Source organism: Melospiza georgiana, chromosome 28 (assembly GCF_028018845.1).
Source record: "Melospiza georgiana isolate bMelGeo1 chromosome 28, bMelGeo1.pri, whole genome shotgun sequence".
In the NCBI taxonomy this organism is placed as follows: domain Eukaryota; kingdom Metazoa; phylum Chordata; class Aves; order Passeriformes; family Passerellidae; genus Melospiza; species Melospiza georgiana.
Window position 1 is genome coordinate 1654130 of NC_080457.1, and position 20543 is coordinate 1674672.

A 20543-nucleotide genomic window follows, 5' to 3' on the forward strand; every position below is an offset into this window, starting at 1 on the left:
TTAAAAACCCAGGAGCATCTCCCATGCAACCACGACTGCATTCCAAGCACCACCAGCTCTGGGAGCTGAGCATCTGGAGCTGTCCCTTCACCGTGGCTTCACTGTTATGAAAATGGATGATACAGTAAATCCACGTAAGCTGAGTTACTGAATCCCCATTGTACTGCCTGAACCGATGCTGACGTGAATCCGATAGATTTAAGAGAGACAAATTTAAACGGATGGCCCAATTTGAGGAACTGCTGACCACCCACAGTCAATCTGTGGGCATTTACTGGCTCTAGGAGCCCGAGCCAGAACACAGACATTTATGTAAAAGGAAAACTAGAGAGACTTTTATTTCCAAGGTTGTTTCTTTCTTTAAAAGGTATGCTACATTTTTAAAGGAAGATTTTTTTGGTAAAAGCCATTCCCTGGATATGGCTCCACAGCTTATTGTGCATTCATATTCTGTCTTTACAACCACGATATCAAAAATATTCTAATTATGCTGACTTACACATCTGGGGCAGAAAGGAACAGCTGGATCTACCTCTGTATTGCCCACTTGGGAGGATTTAGGAGTGCCCAGGTGAGGCAGCTGCAGGGCACTGGGCACAGCCAGTTTCCTTTGGCTCAGTGCTGGGAACAACTCCCAGCCAAACTTCACTCACTGGAGCTTGAGTTTAACCTTGTCCTTAACCTCCAGCTTCCATTAAACTACCCTTTAAACATCTCCAAGAGGCACAAACCTGGATTTCACCTGTAAAACACAGAAAACTACAATCTTGCCTCAAGTCACTGTACAGGTACACAGAAGATATAGAGTATAATAATTACGTCCTTTGATAACAGCAGGGCGTTGGAACCACAACATCTTCAAGATCCCTTCAACCCAAACCAGTTTGTGATTGTAATTCACAGGATCATGGAAAGGTTTGGCATGGGAAGGACCTTAAAGCCCATCCATTCCCATCTCCTGCCATGGTAGGGTATCTTGCACTGTCCCAGGGTGCTCCAAGCCACATCCAAGCTGTCCTTGGACACTCCCAGGGATGGGGCAGCCACAGCTGCTCTGGGCACCCTGTGCCAGGACCTCACCAGGCTCACAGGGAATAATTTCTTCCTCGTATCTGATTTAACTCTGACCTCCTTCACCTTAAGTTCTTCTGCCTTGTCTTGTGACTCCATGCTCCTTCCCTGCGAAATGCTGGGTCATGGTACAAGGTGTCACCAGCTGAACCACAGCAGTGGAGCTGTGAGACCTCCAGATTTCATACAAAACTATAAATTATTTTATTACAACCTGGCTTTCAAAGTACAGATAACTTTGAATTTAAGCAAAGCGCCATTGTACTGGATTAACCCCTCCTAAAGTCTTAAAAAATAAGTGGAATCATTTAACTGAATGTCAAAGAACAGACAGAACAGCTCTGAAGTGAATGGGAATTATGGAAAAAAATCTGTATGTTGCCTTTCAGGGCTGACAGTAAGACCTAATATTCTCTTCCTAAGTTCAGTGAAAGGGCATAACTGGTTTTTTCTCCCTTCCCCTGTGTGTTATCCAGTTGGTGCTGCAACCACATTATAATTCAACTCTCAAATGAGAGTTTGTGTCTTGGCTCAATTCTGCCCCTAATGAGAGGTCTGCTGCAACAAGTGGAGATATCCAAGGCTCACACAGGTACCTTTTTCTCTTTATTCTGAACAATTTTAGCAGATCCCAGCAGTGAACACCCCCATACTTTCCATCTACTTCTGCCTCTTTTTTAGTTAATGACTTTTTCTTTGACTGAACTGCAAAAATGCAAATTAGAAATACAACCTGAGCTTGTCAAGCAATTTAATACTTCTGATCCTCCCTTCAAAAAATGCAACCCACTTTAAATACGTCAGCAGATCTCTGCAATTCACCCTGGAATTTACCTGATTTAGGCCATTTAGGAGCAATTTTACAGAGCCTGGCAGCTCTCTCAGATGGCTTATCTAGAAATACCCTTTGGATTTCTGAAGGGGTCAACTCTTAACACCTCTGTAGGCATCACATGCAGCAGGACTGAGTTCATAAGTGCTCATAAATGTTCAGAGTATTCCCTGAAAACCAAATATATCATTTTACGGCAGAGTTACTAGGTTTGCTCTTCTCAAGAAACCATAACATTCAAAACGTCCAATATGTTTTTTGCACATTGTCATTTTCAAATAGTGTTTCTGTTACCCCCTTTCAATTCCTATATGAAAGTTGCCACATATTTCAGCTGCAATTGCTTACAAGCAAATGAAATTTCTTCATGATTTATTTGGTAATGCTGTGACTGGTTTGATAGCCACCCTCATCTAATTCTAGATAAATGGTGGAGGGTAGTGCCCCTGGGACACATTAACAATGCATCTGCAGTCCATAGAATATTTTTAGTTTAATTGCCATACTTTTACTTTCAAACCAGCTGAAACCTATTTCAGTGAGTGGCTAACAAGAACTGGGTAACAGTTGCCTTAGAGGCACCCATCCCCAAATTTGCCTGAGCATTGATTTACCTTTAGGAAATCAAAAATTCTTGAATTAGCAATTTAAAAAAATAGCTACATGCAAAAGCAAGCACTTATGGAAGGGCAGAAATAAATTATACCATTTAGGACCCTGATCTTCAATTACATAACTGCAGAGTTTTATCTAACAACTTCCCTACCTCCATGTGACCTGAATCTGTCCCATTATTATGTACATCTGCTTTAAATTATTCTGGATACACTTGAGCTGTATTTGGAAAATATCCTTGACCATTTCTGCATATCCCCCTAATCTCAGAATTAATGGAAGATTTTTTCATTAGTCTTGTTTACATCGAGAAGAGATTTTAAAAAATTTAACTACTAAGGGATGAAGGCAGCCCTATGAAGACAGCCCTATATGCATCTCTAAAAATGTCAAATTTTGTACTGCTGCACCTCCAATCCTGGGGTCAGTTTTGGAGCCCCAGGAGCAGCTCAGGGAGCTGGAAAGGGGCTCAGCCTGGAGAAAAGGAGGCTCAGGGGGGGCCCTTGTGGACCAAAGAAAAAAGAATGGGGGAAATGAGAGGGTACTCATTAATGAACATCCATCCATCCATCCATCCATCCATAAAAGACCAATTATCATAAATACAAGCCTGGGCATCTGGAATATCTCCTGGAAGCAGGATTACACTTTGATCCCCAAAAATGTTCCTGAGCTCTTTAACAAATCAAGGACACCAGGACGGAAGCAGTAAGTTCCCCACTGACGGAAAGCAGCAGCAATGGCGGGCAGGCAGAGGCAGGCACACCCTCAGGGGTGGCAAACAAAATAAAACAAACAGAATAAAAACAGACAACTCCACAGCCTTAGCAGGGTGCTGAAGCCACGGGGTGCTGGGTTTGAGTGTAGTGAAAAAGCCTGAGGGAGCAGCAGCCGGGTTCCTCTGTAGCATCTGCCCCAGCCGGGGAGATGCGCCCTTCGGGAAGGGGTGCAGGTTTTCCTCCGAGGCATCCCAAGAGATGGTGAAGGTCCTTTCCAGTCACAGTGGGTGGAATAAGATCCCAGTTCAGCAGCTGCTCTAACAAGCAAAGCTCACCCATGGTAGGAGAAGAATTGGGAGGATAAAAGCAGTGAATCCTCGCGGCAGTGAGCGCAGGCCGGCTCGGCTGTCCCTCTGTGACCGTGTTCACAGGGGTTCTTGGATGAGGGAAGAGATGAGGATCTGACTCCATGTTTCAGGAGGCTTGATTTTATGATATATATTACATTAAAACTATACTAAAATAATAGAAGAAAAGGTTTCCTCAGAAGGCTGGCTAAGAATAGAAAGGAATGATAACAAAAGCTTCTGTCTTGGACAGAGAGTCCAAGCCAGCTGACTGTGATTGGCCATTAATTAGAAACAACTCTATGAGACCAATCACATATGCACCTGTTGCATTCCACAGCAGCAGATAACCATTGTTTACATGTTGTTCTTGAGGCCTCTCAACTTCTCAGGAGGAAAAATCCTAAGGAAAGGATTTTTCATAAAAGTTGACTGCGACATCTCTCCTCTGATGCCAAGAGCCGAGCCCAGCGCCCACCGCCCAATTTTCACAGCATCTCTGCTCTTTTAAAGAGAAAACCCCTCAGGTAAAGAGTAGCCAGCTGCATCCTTCTCCCTCCTCCTCCTCTTCCCAGCCACATCTTTTGTTCTCTGAAGTATCCGTAGTTATTGTCTCTTAGCAACAAATGGGACAAAATTTCACCAGAGAAAGGAAAAAAAATAAAAATCCTAACCTTCACCAGCATGTTGCATTATAACCACACAAATCATCTATTTAATTCCAGTAACTCTCCTTCAAAATCTCTCACATTCCTTCCTCTGATTTTTCACATCATTTATTTCTATCAGGTGATAGAAATCTGACAAGAATTTTGAAAACCCTGCTCCGTTTGTGGTAAGGCCAACACTGGCCAACCAACAGGGGCACAAAGTAAGTTGCAGGAGACTTTCAGAAATATATACATACATATATAACATAATATTTTCCATTAGTTTCAAGGGAAGAAGAAGATTTTGACAAAACACCTTTCCTTCTTCCAAAGCAGCTTTGCCAGGTCAAAACACAACGAGCATTAAAATGAACCAAATGTTTAGTAAGGCAAATGACATTTTACTGCCACCTTGGACCACTGTTAAGTGGGAGGTCACCAGCAAGAGACAAGACAGCACAAAGACCTTGCCCTTACCTGATCTGATCTATTAGCATACTCCCAGGATAAATGTATTAAAAGCAAATCTGACTAAATTATGGTCTTTGCATTTACGACACTGACAACAATCCTGAAAACCTACCATTACATACCTGAATAAGACTTCAAAAGTTCTGTTTGGATGCAATAACTGCTACAGAAATAGAATAATTTACTGTTGCCAGCTTTTAAAATACCGAGTGAGACTGAACAGGGCTTAAAACTGGTCTAGTGGAAGGTTCCCTGCCCTTGGCAGTGGGTAGAATGGTCCCTTTCAGCCCAACCCAGCCTGTTATTCTCTGATTCTTTTGGGGGCTAATTTCTGACATAATCAATGTCTAGGACTGTTGCTAATTGTGTATCTTCAATGACTGGAGAAGGACTACTGTCCATGTGGATGAGATCAATTTAAAATTTGTTCTTTCTCTAAAGCATATTTATGAAAATCTTACCACACTCAAATAGAATAAAATCACCCACTCTGTCTTCACAATGCCCTGAAGTTATACAGAACAGGAGCTGTAATTTCATCTGTAAAACGCAGGTGGAGAAACACCACTGAAGTTACTGAAGGGGGCAGATACAGGTGGCAGACGTGCAGGTAACTGCACATAACACCTCAACTCCTCTTGCCAGGCAAGGCAGATGCCCAGAATAGATGGGAATAGTGCAGAGAGCCCAGGAATGCTGCCCCAGGCAGACTCTGCCAGCAGCCAGGAGCAGAGAACAGCAGCAGGGACCTGCTCTAAGTGCTGACCACATGTGGTGGGACAGGGCTTCCCCACGGGGATGGGGTTCCTCATGGGAACATATGGAAGAGCCAGTGGGGATTTCACTCTGAGAAACAAAACCAGCAGGCACAGGAGTCAGGGAGGGAGGCTGCTTACAGTCTCAGTCCAAACACAAGGATTTTTGGAGCCTGCAGTAAGTTACAGGGCACTGGAGGAATTTGAAGCCAGGTTGGTACAACCAGGGCTGCACTTTCAAGCTGGCAGCTGGCCAAAATGGTCATGGTTTGGACTCAAGGTAATTATTTTCAAGCAATTCGGAGTTAAATAATTAGTGACATAAAACGTCAAAAATTCTGCTTAATGAGGTGGAAAATCTACCGTGGTACAGGAGGTTGTGCACAAGTTGATCTCCTTTCTTCAGGGTCCAAGGGCAGCTGTGCTGCCCTGGAGAACAGAGCAGATGGGACAGAGGGAATGCTGACGACTGAAGCCAGTTTCACCAGGGGAACAACAGTCACGCTAGATAAGAATAAAGAAGTTCTTGTTCTGCAACCCTGGGGAGGGTGAGGAAGTCTCAGCAACTGGCAAGAGAGCACAAGTCATGGTGTGGCTTTCAGAGCGCTGCATATTTTCACTTATGGGCAGCTCTCCATAGCATCACTGAAATTCAAGGACTTTCATCCGCAGGCACTGGGACATGGGAGCCAGGCTTATAAAAGAACAGAGCAGTCTCCTACAAATGTAATCATCCCTTCTTCTGTTGTTACAGCTAACAATAATGGTAAAATGAATACTGAGGGGGTTGCCTCCATAAAGAGGTGAAACAAAATAACAGCATCTCAAAACACTGTAGGAAAAAAAGAAATAGAATTACTGACCACTTCCTCTTTCTCTCCCCTCTCCTCCAGCTACATTTTTATGACAAAAACAGGCTGAATGGAGCTTGGAGCAACCTGTCCTAAAAGGTGTCCCTGCCCATATCAGGAGGTGGGACTGGATGATCTTTAAGGCGCCACCCAACCCAAACCATGCTGGGATTCAAGAGCATCAGTGCTCCTGTTGCCAAAAATAATATGCTAGAAGAGGAAACTCCTCTGCCAGAGTCACTCCATCAGTGAGAAACCTGCCCCCCACCTGCTCAGATATAGGAAAAAAGGTTTTACATTGATCCTCACAGGCCCAACACTGACAGTTTCAAAACCATCAGGATTGGTTTGCGTATGTACATATTTATTCACTGGCAGAAAGCTATAAATATTCAAAACGCCAAAGTATTAGCACAAAAATGTTACTGTTTCCCAACAGATCAGTTGAAAGCAAGCACTGCAGCTTGCTGAGGCAAAACAACTCCTTAAATTCCCTGGGATCTGTCCGGATGGGCAGCCAGAGGTGCTAGGCTGCTGCTACTGAAGGATCCAAAGCCAAACACATCTCAGGAGCCATCCAGGTTACATCTGCAAAAGCAGTCACAACACTTTAAAGTTGGGCAGCTCATCACAAAAACAGAATTTGGATCATTTACAGCCTTTCCCCCTCTTTTTTCCCTTTTTTTCTCCTCCAGGTAGATTGAACCCAAACCCTGTAAGGGTTGGGTATTAATAGATTACACCAGGAAGCTGCAAGAAAAGCATGTTGTCTCCAGTTATTTAACAGTTAAAATATATGGGAACAGTGTATGGGATTAGTATTATTTTTGTTTCTGGTCTTGAACAACTCTGCTTTGGTAAGATTCAATAAACCCTAAACTCAGGACCCTGCCACTATTCTCCAAGTTGCAGCTTTCAGTTCAAGCAAACTCGATGACACCTAATGGCAACTGGTCCGTGGCCAATCCCAAAAGGATTCACACCCAGAAACTCCAGCAATGCCTTCAATATTCCTCCCTCTGATCCAGAATTCCAGACCAGACCGGGGCTTGTTTTGTAATACACGAGTTTATTCTGAAACTGGTTCCATCTCTTGATCTAGCAGAAGGAACCAAGAGCATCCTCCCAGGAACAGCATGAGGAAAGTCAATTGCTTCCATAGCAACCAATGTGCCAAATTACGGCTCTTCTGCAATTAGGGCTGATCACAATGATTTCCCATTCCCTTCAGGTCAGTGGGCTTGACAGTGCTGGGACAAGCACAAGATTCAACAGTAAAACCGTATGTCAGATCACGGTTGGTTTGATTATTTCCTCTCCTTCCCCCTCCCAGTTCATCACTGTTCAATGAGACAGAGGTTGGACCAGAATCCTGCTGGCTAAATTTGTTTGGGGTTTTGTAGGGTTTTTTTGGCTCAGTGCCTGTATTCTCACAATGAAAAATCAGAGAGTACTGCTGGTTCCCACATTCCCTCTTAAAGGGATTTTTCTAAGACCTGAGAAGCATTTTGCTGTGTTTAGGAGAAACACGCGGATAATGTAAAATGAAAAATCCACATTTTACGCGATAAAAAGAGAGAAGCAGCAGCAAGCAGATGTCAAGCTCAACGATTCTTTAACCAAAGGGAGAGAAAAAGGAGCGATGAGATGAACACAAGTGCTGCTGCCATGGTAAATCACTCCCCTCCCTGTCTGTGGCAGGAGCACCGCAGTGATTCCTAACTCAATCAGGGATGAAAACAGACGCCTGCCAGCCTCATGTGCAACGAGCAAACCAGACACTCAAGATCTGTGTCCCAAAATTTCTGAAGAAGGAGTTAATCAAATTAAAAGATAATGTCATAACAGACTTAGCCTTTGGAACACAACGCCAAGGTAATAAATTACATAAAACGCAACTGCAAACATTAATCTGAGGCAAAAGGCCATTACCTGAAAGCACCATCCATCTCCAACAGATTTTCTGAGCACTTAAAAGTCAAAACATGTTTTAGCTACCGTGAGAAACAAAAAGCAGCTCAAAGAAAGATGTCCTTGTGACCACAATTAAGAACCAAGAAGGCAGGACAGTTTACCACGCAAGCAGTGCCTCTTGGCAGGAGTGAGGTGTGATAAAGTGGGGGAAAACCCCTACACATTAAACTGAGTCACTAGAATCACTGCAGAAAAGGTTTGACAGTTGAACAGCAGAGGTTTGAAGGTCAATTCCTGCTATTCCACGTTATCCTCCTTGAAGAGCAGTGATGGATGTGAGGGCGGCAGCCCCAGCCTCCCTGACTTCACAGGGCTGACAAGAGGGAAAGCACAAACGCCTCTGTTGAACAGTGTCTGCAGGACTGGAGCAGAGACAAGAGGGAAGATGGATCAGAAACCTTCCAAGACCTTCCTTATAAAGTCTCTGCTATGTCACAGAGTCACAGGATGGTCTGGCTTGGAGGAGATCTTTCAGCTCATGCAGCTCCACCATCCACTAGAGCAGGTTGCTCTAAGCCCTGTCCAACCTGGCCTTGAACATTTCCAGGGAGAAATGGGAGACCTGTGCCAGGGCCTCATTACCCACACAGGGAAGGGACAAGCAACTCCTTCTCCACCAGGGACACTTCAAGTCAAGGACTGAAACCTGAACAACCTCTGCAACTAAAAACACCTACAGAAACAATCTGACTCAATGATCCTTGTGGGTCCCTTTCAACACAGCTTATTCTGTGATAATTCTGGTAGAAAGGGGTTTTTCAAAGTCATGGAACAGCTTTTTTTTTTTTTGCCATCATCTTAGTTGCAACAACTATAAAAATATGGTCCAAATTCTACATCCATTTTAGAAGATTTATTAATTTTTAAATATCTACATTCTTTCCTCTATACAATGAATGTAATTAAAAAAAAAAAAAAAAAAAAAAAAGAAATGACACCAAGCTTAAAACTTCACTATTTGTGCTTGGTATTAGAATGTCCCTCCATGATACCACTCGGTATTGTGATCTTCTTTCTCCCTCCTCAGCACTGGAACGTCGGGAGCACGTCACTCCCCCACACTGACTCACACTGAAGATGTCACAAGCAAATCTTCCCCCCCAGCAGCATGAGGGGCACTGCAGTTGCTCAGGAAACCACCTCCCTGGAATGTGCTGAAATTTGCCTGAAGCCTTAAAATAAACATTTTGATACCGAGCAAAATTTCACCTCTCGGCATCTCAAATTGAAATCGTTATTCCTATATCTGCAGAGTAGCTAATGTTCTCTTTTCTTTGCTATTTAGTGTTTTAAACTGCTTTCAAGTGCATAATTAATTACATTTTTTTGTCAGGGATCACATTAAAAACCACTCCACCTCCCCTCCATTGCCAGGCAGATCATCAGCCTAATTTCTTTCCCTCTTTCAACTCACACCGTTATTCTTGGAAACGCTCAAGGATTTAGCACTGTGTGCTACATCTTCACAGGATGCACACGTTTTAGAAGAGGGTTAATGCAAGCCTAGCACAGAAGAAAGGGGTTGTATTTCCTTGGAAAACTGATTCCAGGCAGTGCCTGAAGCTTTGCCATGATCCAGAGCAGGACTCTAAAAAACCAGGAGCTGGATGCTATGTCCCCTTTGGTTCCTGTGAGCTGACCACAACTTAGTTCTTTCTTTCTTTCCCTCTCTACACAAGGATCCTCCCCCAACCACCTACTTCTTCCAAGGTGGAGCATTTCAAGCTTGGAATCCAGCCTTCCACACCAGCAAAACCTCCAGCCCTCACATTGCTGCTACTTTCACAGAAGGATCCATAAATTTGGGCAGTTTCTTCCCTGAGCAGCTTCAGAAATCCTTCCCCGATGGATTCTATCCTCTCTCCTCTTCCCTTGCCTGTCCCAGCTGCCAATATAAACCTGGCCACAGTCCCTCAACACGGCACACATGAAGAGAGCAGCTCCCTAACAGGTCCCTGGGGTCACACTTAAGGAAACTGAAACAAACTGAATTCCCAGCCTGCACTTTCCACCTTGACTCCAAGTCCGTGCCCTTCCCTGGCATGCTCAGTTCTGCTCTTATCTCATTTCCCTTTTCCAGGTACACCAAGATGGCACTTGGGGACACAGTCTCATGGTGGCTTTGGCAGAGCTGGGTTTGCAGCTGAACTCAATAGCTCTAAAGGGCTTTTCCAACCTTATTGGTTCCACTGTGACAACTCTGCCAATTGTCACTTTTTCCCTTCCTTAATGACACTTCATGTTCCTTTAATGACACTTCAAGGCAGTACAAAACTCCACTTTTCCTTTCAGATCACTAAACTATCAGCAAGAGAAGGAGATCAAATGGCAGCAAAAAGAAATTAAAGAAATTGCAGATCCCATTGTCAAAGCCCAACCCTGGGCTTGGCAGGAGTCCTGCCCTCCAAAGCTCTGAAAGAGGGGAGGCACATGTCTGGGTGTGGGAATGTGGAATTTATGTTTTTTTAATCTTACAATGCAATGATAATTCTCTGTGGATGCAATCATAATAAGTTTATAATTATTAACAATTATAAACATGACAGTTGAAGCCGTTCAGTTAGAAAAAAGGGCTGCAGCAGCACAATTTTAATTGTAATTCATGATGAACTGAAAAAGGAGCAGCACTTTTCAAGGCAACTGTGGTCTCAAATTAGGCATTGCCAAGCACAGGAACTGTCTTTTGATTTTCTGGGACAACTTCTCTTTCAGACAATACATTCAAGAAAGCCCACATTCAAAATCTGGACAACATTCAATTAATTCCTCCAATTTTGAGTACTCTACAAGTTCATCAGCCACAGGAATAATCAACACCCTGATTTCACAGTCATTTATTAATATGACCTTGGCGACTGCAGCTACAGATTTCAGAGGCAGATGTCACACATTCGCCCACCATTTCAACATATTAAACATTATTTTTTTCCATCCAAAGCCTATAGTGAGTATGGTTCATTATCAAGGAAAGCCAGGGGAAGAATGTGCAGAATTCAGCACAGAATCCACCAAAAACACTTGCTGCTGTTTTCAGCCTTCTCCCAGCACCTCCAGAGTCTCTAGTCTTCCCCAGGTTGCCACTTCCAAGTGGAAATGATACCGAGCTGCACATTCCAGGCACTCACATGTGCTGGGTTTGCTGGGGCTTGGGGGATTTAGGTAAAGCCTGCCCGAGCTGACAGACATGAACAGGGCTGAGCCACGAAGGGACATGACCCACTTTATTTATTTTTCAACCAGAGGCCTCAAGCAACATGTATGCATTTCACAGCAACTGCTACAGGATACATAAGTTAGAAGGAATTTCTTAACAAAATAAAAGTTAACACCCCAATACTCCTTGATGCAGGTAACAAGGTCCCACAGTTTTGTTTTAGCTGATTTAATGATGTTTCCGAGACGTGGTTTTATTCCAGCCTCTCTGCAGACCAGCATTAAAAATTAAATTTAAAGCAAGTATGTTTATTGGCTCATTTTTATCTCCTCAAAAGCAACTCTCTAGACCTTCTAAATTATTCTGAGGGGAGAGCAACCACACGCAAAATTGCAAGCAACAAACGTAAACGGGCAATTATCAGAAATTAATGCTTATTCAAATTTCCAAGTCACTGAAACTTGGTTAGGGAAGGTCCAACCAACCATCCAGCCAAAAGGAGCCATATTATACATTTTAAAAATCTTTCTGCCTGTTGCCCCTGTTTGCACAGAGCCCTTGCATGCAGCTTACCAGGGCAGAATGCATCAACGTCCAGCTTCTGGGCAGAGAGGGTTGGGGAGCCAAGCTCGGACTCTGGGATTCGAGGGCTCTCAACAAACTTTGCTTTCCTCAGAGGGGCTAAAGGAGAAGGAGGGGGAGAGAAAAAGAGAGGTCATGAGTAAGGGAAATAGCAAGCAACAGATGGAAGCACTTAACTAAACGACACTGTCAGACTCATATCAGGTTACCTTTTTTTTTTTTTTTTTTTTCTGCCAGGAAAAAAAAAAAATTATCTGCATTCTTTACAAAGGAGATGGCTCTTGGTTAAACTTTCAAACTGCACAGGCTGACTTTAAAGTGTGTGAGCACTGAGGCACATTCCTGATACTCTAAGACATTTTCTTTTCTCCTACTTTCATAAAATTTTTTATAGGAAGCAAATGAGCCTGGATCCAGCCAGCAACTGTGGAAAAGCAAAGATCATAGAGAGGTATACAGAGCCCATCAGATTTCAAGATATTTAACTGTAAATATCTGAACACATAAATGCTATGTTCAGTAATTGTTTCCTTGAACATAAAATTTGAATTTCAAGACAATCTCATTGTTGGACCAAACAGGTTTGGTGTTCAACACAAAAGAGCAGAGCAAAGCTAACACTGTGCAAGCCAAAAAGAAGCACTCCACTTTTATCCTTGCAAATCCATAAAAGATCAAGAGACTTAATAGAGGATGGGGAAAAGGTAAAAGTGTCTGTAACAAAGCATCACCGACCACTTGTGCTAGAAAAATGGGATTTTCTCCACATTTTAACAGTCTGAACTGTAAAAGACATTAAATTCTGTACAACAATTTTTTGGACTAAAATTAATAAAAGTGGTTTAGTAAAAGTCTTTAAATATATTCCAGACCAGAGAAAGAGAACTAGAGAAAAAGTTACATGCAGAGGTTGTTATATTGCATTTCCAAGTTAAACTCTCATGCCCATTACAAAGAAAGGCTAACTTGAAAAGTCCCTCAGCACTGATTCTGGGGATCAGTGGCTTCTGCCCCCCCATTTACATAATTTATCTTTATAGTTCCCTGTCTTGCAAATTAAATTTGGGATCTGCAGATAAAGATTGTAAGATTGCTCTTTTGCTTCTCCTGTAATAAAAGATCAACAGGTAAGAGGCAGCAATAAATCTCTTGGTTTTGGGGAGCTGCTGTGGCGCTGCGAAAGGCTGAGAAGGTCCAAGGGCCTGACAGACAATGCACAACCAGATCACTCAAACTCAGCTACACATTAGTGATCCCAGATTTATTTTTTTTTAATGGAGTGTGCAAAACAGAGATCCAGGTGTGGTTTTTCACTGTAAAGTCCCTGTGAAGCAGAAGAAAGGCAAAGAAACAACCCTTCCATCTCTGCACCCAAACAGGTGAGCTAAAACCCCCCCATCATGATCCCCCTCAGGAGATGTGCTGAGGGAACACAGGGGACCACACTTCCATTTTACACACAAAACCCTGGATGAACACGAGACAAACTGCCAGCACATTCCCTGCAAGGCCATCAGGGCCGGTGTAACAGGAGCCCTGCAGTGCAGGAGGAATGTGAGAAACTCAGCAAGATAAGGACAGCCTGCAGCCCCTTCTCCCCCCAGCCCACCGTGGCCATGGATGTGCAGCACCACTCGAACACACAACCTGATGCTAAACAAGCCAGCAGTCAATTCTGTATAATCCCCCCCCCTGGAAAAAATCCCACATGTGCACACACAGACACCCCACAGCCACAAACTGGTCAACACCCGAGAAAAATCAGTCCCAGTAACAATCTCGTGCCAGATCCTGATGTAATGAAAATATTTTAATATTGAAAAGATTATTGCTATGGCCTGAAAATGGTTTAAAGTAATAATTCTGCACTGGTCAACCCTTTAACATTTAGTTTGTAATTGCAGTTTTAATAAATATGCTTTACCAAAGTCTCAGTAACAGTTATTTCAATAAAATATATTAAAAATAACCTGTCTTTATCATTTCTGGCTGACACCAGGACCATATATCATCCCATGTGGCAGTGCTCACACTGTGTTCTAAAATACAAAACCCACAGAATTTTCAGAGTTCAAGAAATGTTAATAACTGATGGGATCGTCACTAGAAGGTTCCACACTAAAAAGTATTTTTGAAAAGAGGAAGGAGAATTTTAATAAACATGGAGAGGGCAATGTGATCACTGCACTACTTGCTGTGTGGACACACAGGTCTGTGGAAGATGTTCTGACAGATCTGCACTGAACAGTTCACCTCTCACCTGTAAGGAAGGATTTTATTTCCCATTCTGTTGGGTTTTATTTCTACATTTACTCTGGATCTCTTTTACTCCTCACTGAGGTGCCCACTGCCCCACTAATTCCTGCCTTCTCCATGGAACTGACTGATGCCCACAGATGTGGATAATGGATCCGCAACAAACTGATCCACCATTTTTTCTCTTTCCACCATTTTTTCTCTTTCCACCATTTTTTCTCTTGAGGGCAATAAAGAACATCATATCCCCAATGTGGTGAAGTCTCCATATACTGCAAGTTCAGCCATACACATAATTTTAACGCATTTCATATTATCACAAAATCACAGATTGCATTGTGTTGGAAGGGAATTTAAAGCTCATTCAGTTCCACTCCCTGGAAATAGGCAGGGGACACCTTCCACTACACCAGGTTGCTCAGAGCACTGTCCAGCCTGGCCTGGCATCTATTTTATTATGTTTTTGTTCCCTCAAAAGCACAACCTGAGCCTTAAAAACACACTTCCACCAGCCAAGACACACCATGTCACCATGACTCACAGACAACAGTTTACTCTAAAAGGCTCAAGTCAATACAATCCTCCCCATGTAAATACAGGTGGGGAAAAATCACAGACAGAAAAGTTTCTGTTATTACAAATGCCCTAAGTGTGGAAAAGGCAAAAACTCCTCCAAACTCACCTATAACCCGATTACAGGAAAGGAGGATTTTCACGTACAAGAATTAAGCACCTCTGACTCATGTTCAAATGAAGATTATCCTGACAGATTCAGATTTGGGCATTAGTCTTCTATTGGAATAAATAACAAATGGAAGTATCATAAACTCTAAAACCTGGTTTGACACTCTACAGGCAAATGTTAATGGATAACATTGATCTTTTTATAAAAGTGGCTTTTCAAGGTACAACGGTTTGCCTTGGTCCTGAACCCCTTCCTGGGAGTAAAGGCAAATCCTATGATCACAGTCATGGGATGAGCTTCTGGCAAAAATTATAAAAACTAACAAAAGCATGAAACAATTATTTGAAGTACTCTGTACCTGCTCAGTCCTTTAGGCCTCTTATTCCTGTAAGGATTTTCTGTATGAAACCAACCAACTCCAGGTGTTAAACAGCATGAAAATAGCCCTTCATGTTACACAACTGGAGTTTCTCTGAGCACAGAAAATGATGTCTTGCAAGAACACAAAAAAAAAGGATGTCTGCAACAACCAGTTATAAAAATATAATGGATTGAGTAAAGATGGAAGTCACTAGCAATGCTGGCTTTCTAGAACTGCAAAACTAGCATTTTAAGGTATCTTCCCACCCAAACCAGATCTGGGATTCTGTGACAGACTAACTCTAGGGAAAGGATTTCATTAGTAACTGCAATGTCAGCAGCCTGACTTTTTAAGTCTCTTTAAAAACAGGGAGCAACCTTTGGAAGCTCAGATTTAAAGAGAGGGAAAGTGGGTGCTCAGCGCATCCTCCACTGCCATCTTTCACTCATGCCAGAGCCTGACTCGTGTTTGGAAGTGTCCCAGCAGCTCTGCAGTGCTGTGCAGAGCTGACTTTAGTGAAGTCTCCCTCGAACTGAAATGTTTTCAGTGCTGCAGAGTTATTGATCCATGGAGCTCCTGGAACAAACAACTGTCACATTCAGCACAGCTGCACAAAAGCCAGCACATAGGAGGGAGCAAATCTTCATCACCCATGTCCCAAAGGATCCTTTGTTTGGCTGAGGTAAGAGTGATAAAGAGGAAATCATGGACCACATGAATATTTTTTTGCTGTGGCACTAATCCTGGAAACCTAGAATGGTTTGGGTTAAAAAAGACCTTAAGAGAAAATGATCCAGGCCCATTCCCTGTCATGGGCAGGGACATGTCCCACTAGACCAGCTTGCTCCAAGCTCCATCCAACCCAGCCATGAACATTTCCAGGGATGGGGCAGCCACAGCTTCTCTGGGAAACCAGAAGAAATAACATACCAGCTGTGTGGAATAAGGATTTTTAGGTATATATTTAAAAAAAAAAAAATTAAAATTAAACCAGTGACAATACATACAATGAAGGTTAACATCCTCTTTACATAATCCAGCATTATTTTATAGAACCCATTGTGTAACAGTTTTTTCCTCTTCTATTATTTGAGACTATAAAAGCTTTTTAAATTACATTTCCCAGCCTCTCTCCTCTCATCCCACATTATCACGGCAGTGAGGGCAGGGCAGCACAGAAAAGTGGTGAGAACAATGTGTTGTCTGGAAACATCACATTCATTCCAAAACTTTCAGAAAACATGTTTAGTTTAGGAGATAAGGCCCTGAAACAAGAAAATTGAAGGAAACATAGGTGGAAAGAGGAAAAGAACAAATAAAAGCAGGAAGAGAGTTCAGCAAGCTGATATCAGGACAAGCAACGGGAAAGGAGAGCTCAAAAAGGCAACTACATTAATGTAGAAATTCTTCTTTAAACTGTGGATGTCTGTACCATGAAGGTTTTGCCTATTACTGCCCCTGAAATTTATTTTTCCTTTGCAAAACTGAGAAACAACCTTCTCCAAAGCAATGGATTCTGCAATCCCATGGGACCACAGAAACCTCTTGGAACATTCTTTCCTCCTCTCTGTCTCTCTCCGGATGAACAAGGCACAGAAAATATCAGCAAGAATACGTTCAGTGAGTCTTCTGAAAAACTGTAATTAAACCAAATTATTACCTATCTAACCAGGATTATTACAAACCCTCCCAAATAATTGATCAAAATGATTTTCTGTCTGAATAGACATCCCTAATCAATGCTCAAGGGAGAAAATCACCTGGTTTTGAAAAGGCTTTTACGAATTTTAAATATATGTAGAATAAAATAATACAGACTTCTGCCTGAACTGTTCAATAATGGCAATACAATGATGCTTACAATACATCTATATATTCAGAGAGAAAATAATTCCTCCTAAAATACTAACCTGGCTGTAGCCTGTGCTTCCAAAAGGAATTCAGCTCAATTTCCATTTTGCTTATTATTATAAACAATTTTCTCTCATTCAGGGAAGTGGGACAGTGATTTTTACCAGTGCTGGAGACACCAGCCAGCAAAGTCCCCTCTCCCAGCTCAGCCCAAGGGGTTTAGGAGCATCCCAGTGTCAATCTCCTGAGCAGATGCTCCCTGGAATACTCTGGCAAGCCTCAGGGAGAAAGCTGCTCCTATTATTGATCCCAAAAAGAAAAACACATCCTCACTTTCCCCCTAGATAAGGCTTTTTTTTTTCCATGTGGGTTGCCAACGAGTCTTTGTTCATGTAGGGGACAGCTTTGAGGAGAAAGAAGTTATTTAATTAAAATATAGACATGGCAGGGGGAGGAGATGGGAGTTTCCTCTTCCCATCCAAACTTATCAAATCTTTTTGACTCCTTGGAGCTGTGGCACACTGTGCACTTCTCCCTGTCATTTCCCATGGAAAATTCTTCTTTTCAGCATCTTCTGAAGCCTCTTAGAACTGCCTTTTTTAGCAGAAATTCCTCATCTGTGACTCAAGGTAGAACCCTGTGCATGAGACGAGGAAGATGAAAGCAGAGAAAATAAGGCAGCACCACCTGCTCCAGCTTTCTAAGTCATCTTGTTATGAAAACAAGCAATAAATTTCTGTTGCAGTCACTCTTGAAGTTTCAGGCTTTGTTTGCACTAAAAAAATATAAATAGAGTGACTGGAGAGCTGGGACTAGGGGATGAAACCACGTCATCAATATTTTAAGCCTACGTAACCTCTGCTCAAATACCCCAAAGATCCTCCCAAAAACAGGAACAGGGTAGAGCTGGAGGGGAAAGAATTCCTCAACTCCTCATATCCCTTTCCCCAACAGTTTTATTTCATTAAATGTTAAATTTAAAACACATGAGAGGAGAATAGTACAAAACACATGTACTGAATTGCATTATTCTCATTCAATCTCCTACTGTCCTGGAGTTCTCTCTGTAATTCAGTGACTCAGATATTGCACTGGAACTAAAAATGAGGAAAAATGTCCAAAAAGCACCTGGATGTACTGTAAGGAATATTCAGTCTATAGAGAACAGCGAAGAGTTCTGTCACTTTAATCAAATTTTAGGCAACCCTGGTAATTCACTGGTTAGAAAGAACCTGTTACACCAATTTCTAACAATGCTCAGATTTCAAGCTAAACTTTCAAGCTTTTTGAAATGGTCTGTGTTAAACATGCCAGTCAAATCCTTTCTGGATATTGACAAAGCTTAATTTAGACACTGGAAAAAGAGAAAATATCTTTAACTGATGATTCTTCCCAAAGAAGACAAGAACAAGTGAAATAAAAACAGTGCTGAAATGCAGTTTATCTCCCTAGTGTTTTACTCTCTTACACAGCTCTTCTACAACAGCTGTAAGGTCCCTTCTCACCCAAACAATTGTGCAAATCTATGATTTTCTCCATTCTTCTTTACACTTAGATGTGTTCACAGGAAGGTCTCCCTGCCCATGGCAAGGGGTGGAACTGGGTTCTTGTTAAGGTCCTTTCCAACCCAAACCATTCTGGGACTAACTCTGCCCCTCAGACCTCAACTGGATTCTTGTTAAGGTCCTTTCCAATCCAATCCAAGCCATTCTGTGACTGTGATTAACTCTGCCCCTCAGACCTCAACTGGATTCTTGTTAAGGTCCTTTCCAATCCAATCCAAACCATTCTGTGACTAACTCTGCCCCTCAGACCTCAACTGGATTCTTGTTAAGGTCCTTTCCAATCCAATCCAATCCAAGCCATTCTGTGACTCTGTGGTCAACTCTGCCCCTCAGACCTGCTCCTATTCACGTGTTCCACACACACACCAGGCCAACGGGTCTGCAGCGTCCCAGAGCTCCCTCCAAGCCCTTTCTAGCACTCGATGCCACAACCAGCACCTGTCAGCTGCCTGGTGCTAACGGAGTTATAAATGAGCATTTATCCAGCAGAGAAGTAATTCAGCACCCTTGGTCACCACATGCTCAGCCCAGTTTGCTTTCCTGACCTGCTCCACCTTCCCAGACAAAGCTCTGCCATCCTGTCTCTGCAGTGCCTGTACCCACTGCTCTGACTCTCTGTAATTAGAGCAGTAAAAAATTAAAACCTGCACGAGGGGTTTGGAAAGGAACCAAAAAAGAATAACAAATGCGCTCCAGACAGCACTGCAAGAGTGCTGCCGAAGTATTTTACAAGGAGCCAAGAATGATCAAAGGTAGGTATCAAATTATAGCAGCAAATTAAATTGGAACAGGAGTGGCAGGGCAAAGGCCAGCAGTGAGCCTGAGCTGCACGTAAACAAAATCTCATTCATTCTCCCGCTATATCCTTAAGAGCAAACCAAGATATTGTAACTATAAAAGAGAGAAGAGTAAACTGTAAAATATCTGACCATTCACAGCCCAAGTAATCCCAAGTTAGAGCACGTGAGAGACTGGATCCTGCTCACTATATAAAACATTGTTTATGACCAGGACTACACAGTTACAAGCCAATATAAATTTACTCCTTGATAACAGCATTTTATAATAAAGGCAAGAGATTAAGAACAGCTAAGGTAATTTTATTTCTGTGCAAGTCATTCAAATTTTGTGATGCTAAAACTAATTTAGTTGGGTTAGTTGATACCACCAGAGCTGTAATTACATTGACATATATGCAAAACTGTTCCATTCATATGAAACTGGATTTAGGATCCCTATTGCTCTGCTGGTAGCAGCGTCACAGAATATTCTATCCTTAAAATGAATATTCTATCCTTAAAATGACACTGCTTATCTGGCAAGGCACAAGCCTGAATTAGCTGAACTTGTTTGTTAACACTTGAAAAACTGCAGTATGCTGCATTTACAAGGTGGGTTTTACCTAAGAAAATTTCTAATTCAGCCACCTGCAATTTTCAGTAATTTATTTGCTTTTCCAATTCTTCATTTCCTTGCAAAATTAAAGGAGCCGTTGGAATTTTCTGTTTTGAGGACTGATGACTGCTCATCATCCTTTCCTTCCACAGAGGAGCAGGGACAAGGACACATGTCACGCCTCAAGGATTTAATTGAAATATCTAATAGCCATGAGATTATTTGTGTGAACACAGATGGTTGAAGCAGACTGTCACTGACACAGGAGTGCCATGCTCCTCATCACGAGCAGATTTAAGACCCAAAACTCCTCTGAGGCTTTGGTGCACAAAAATCCTGTGACATCACCAATGTCCCAGGACCAGGGGACATTAAAAGTGTAAATAATGGGAAGGCAGCACTTGCAGGG

General features: G+C 42.4%; 1 protein-coding gene across 7 annotated transcripts in view; it reads right to left on the bottom strand.

Moving 5' to 3' along the window:
- The window catches only part of TANC2 (tetratricopeptide repeat, ankyrin repeat and coiled-coil containing 2), a 144091-nt gene that overhangs the window by 71085 nt on the left and 52463 nt on the right, over positions 1-20543 (bottom strand). For all 7 annotated transcript variants that reach the window (XM_058041839.1, XM_058041840.1, XM_058041838.1 and 4 more), the window contains one exon: positions 12013-12120. In XM_058041839.1, coding sequence (XP_057897822.1) covers positions 12013-12120 — 108 coding nt within the window. The remainder of the gene's footprint in view (positions 1-12012; positions 12121-20543) is intronic.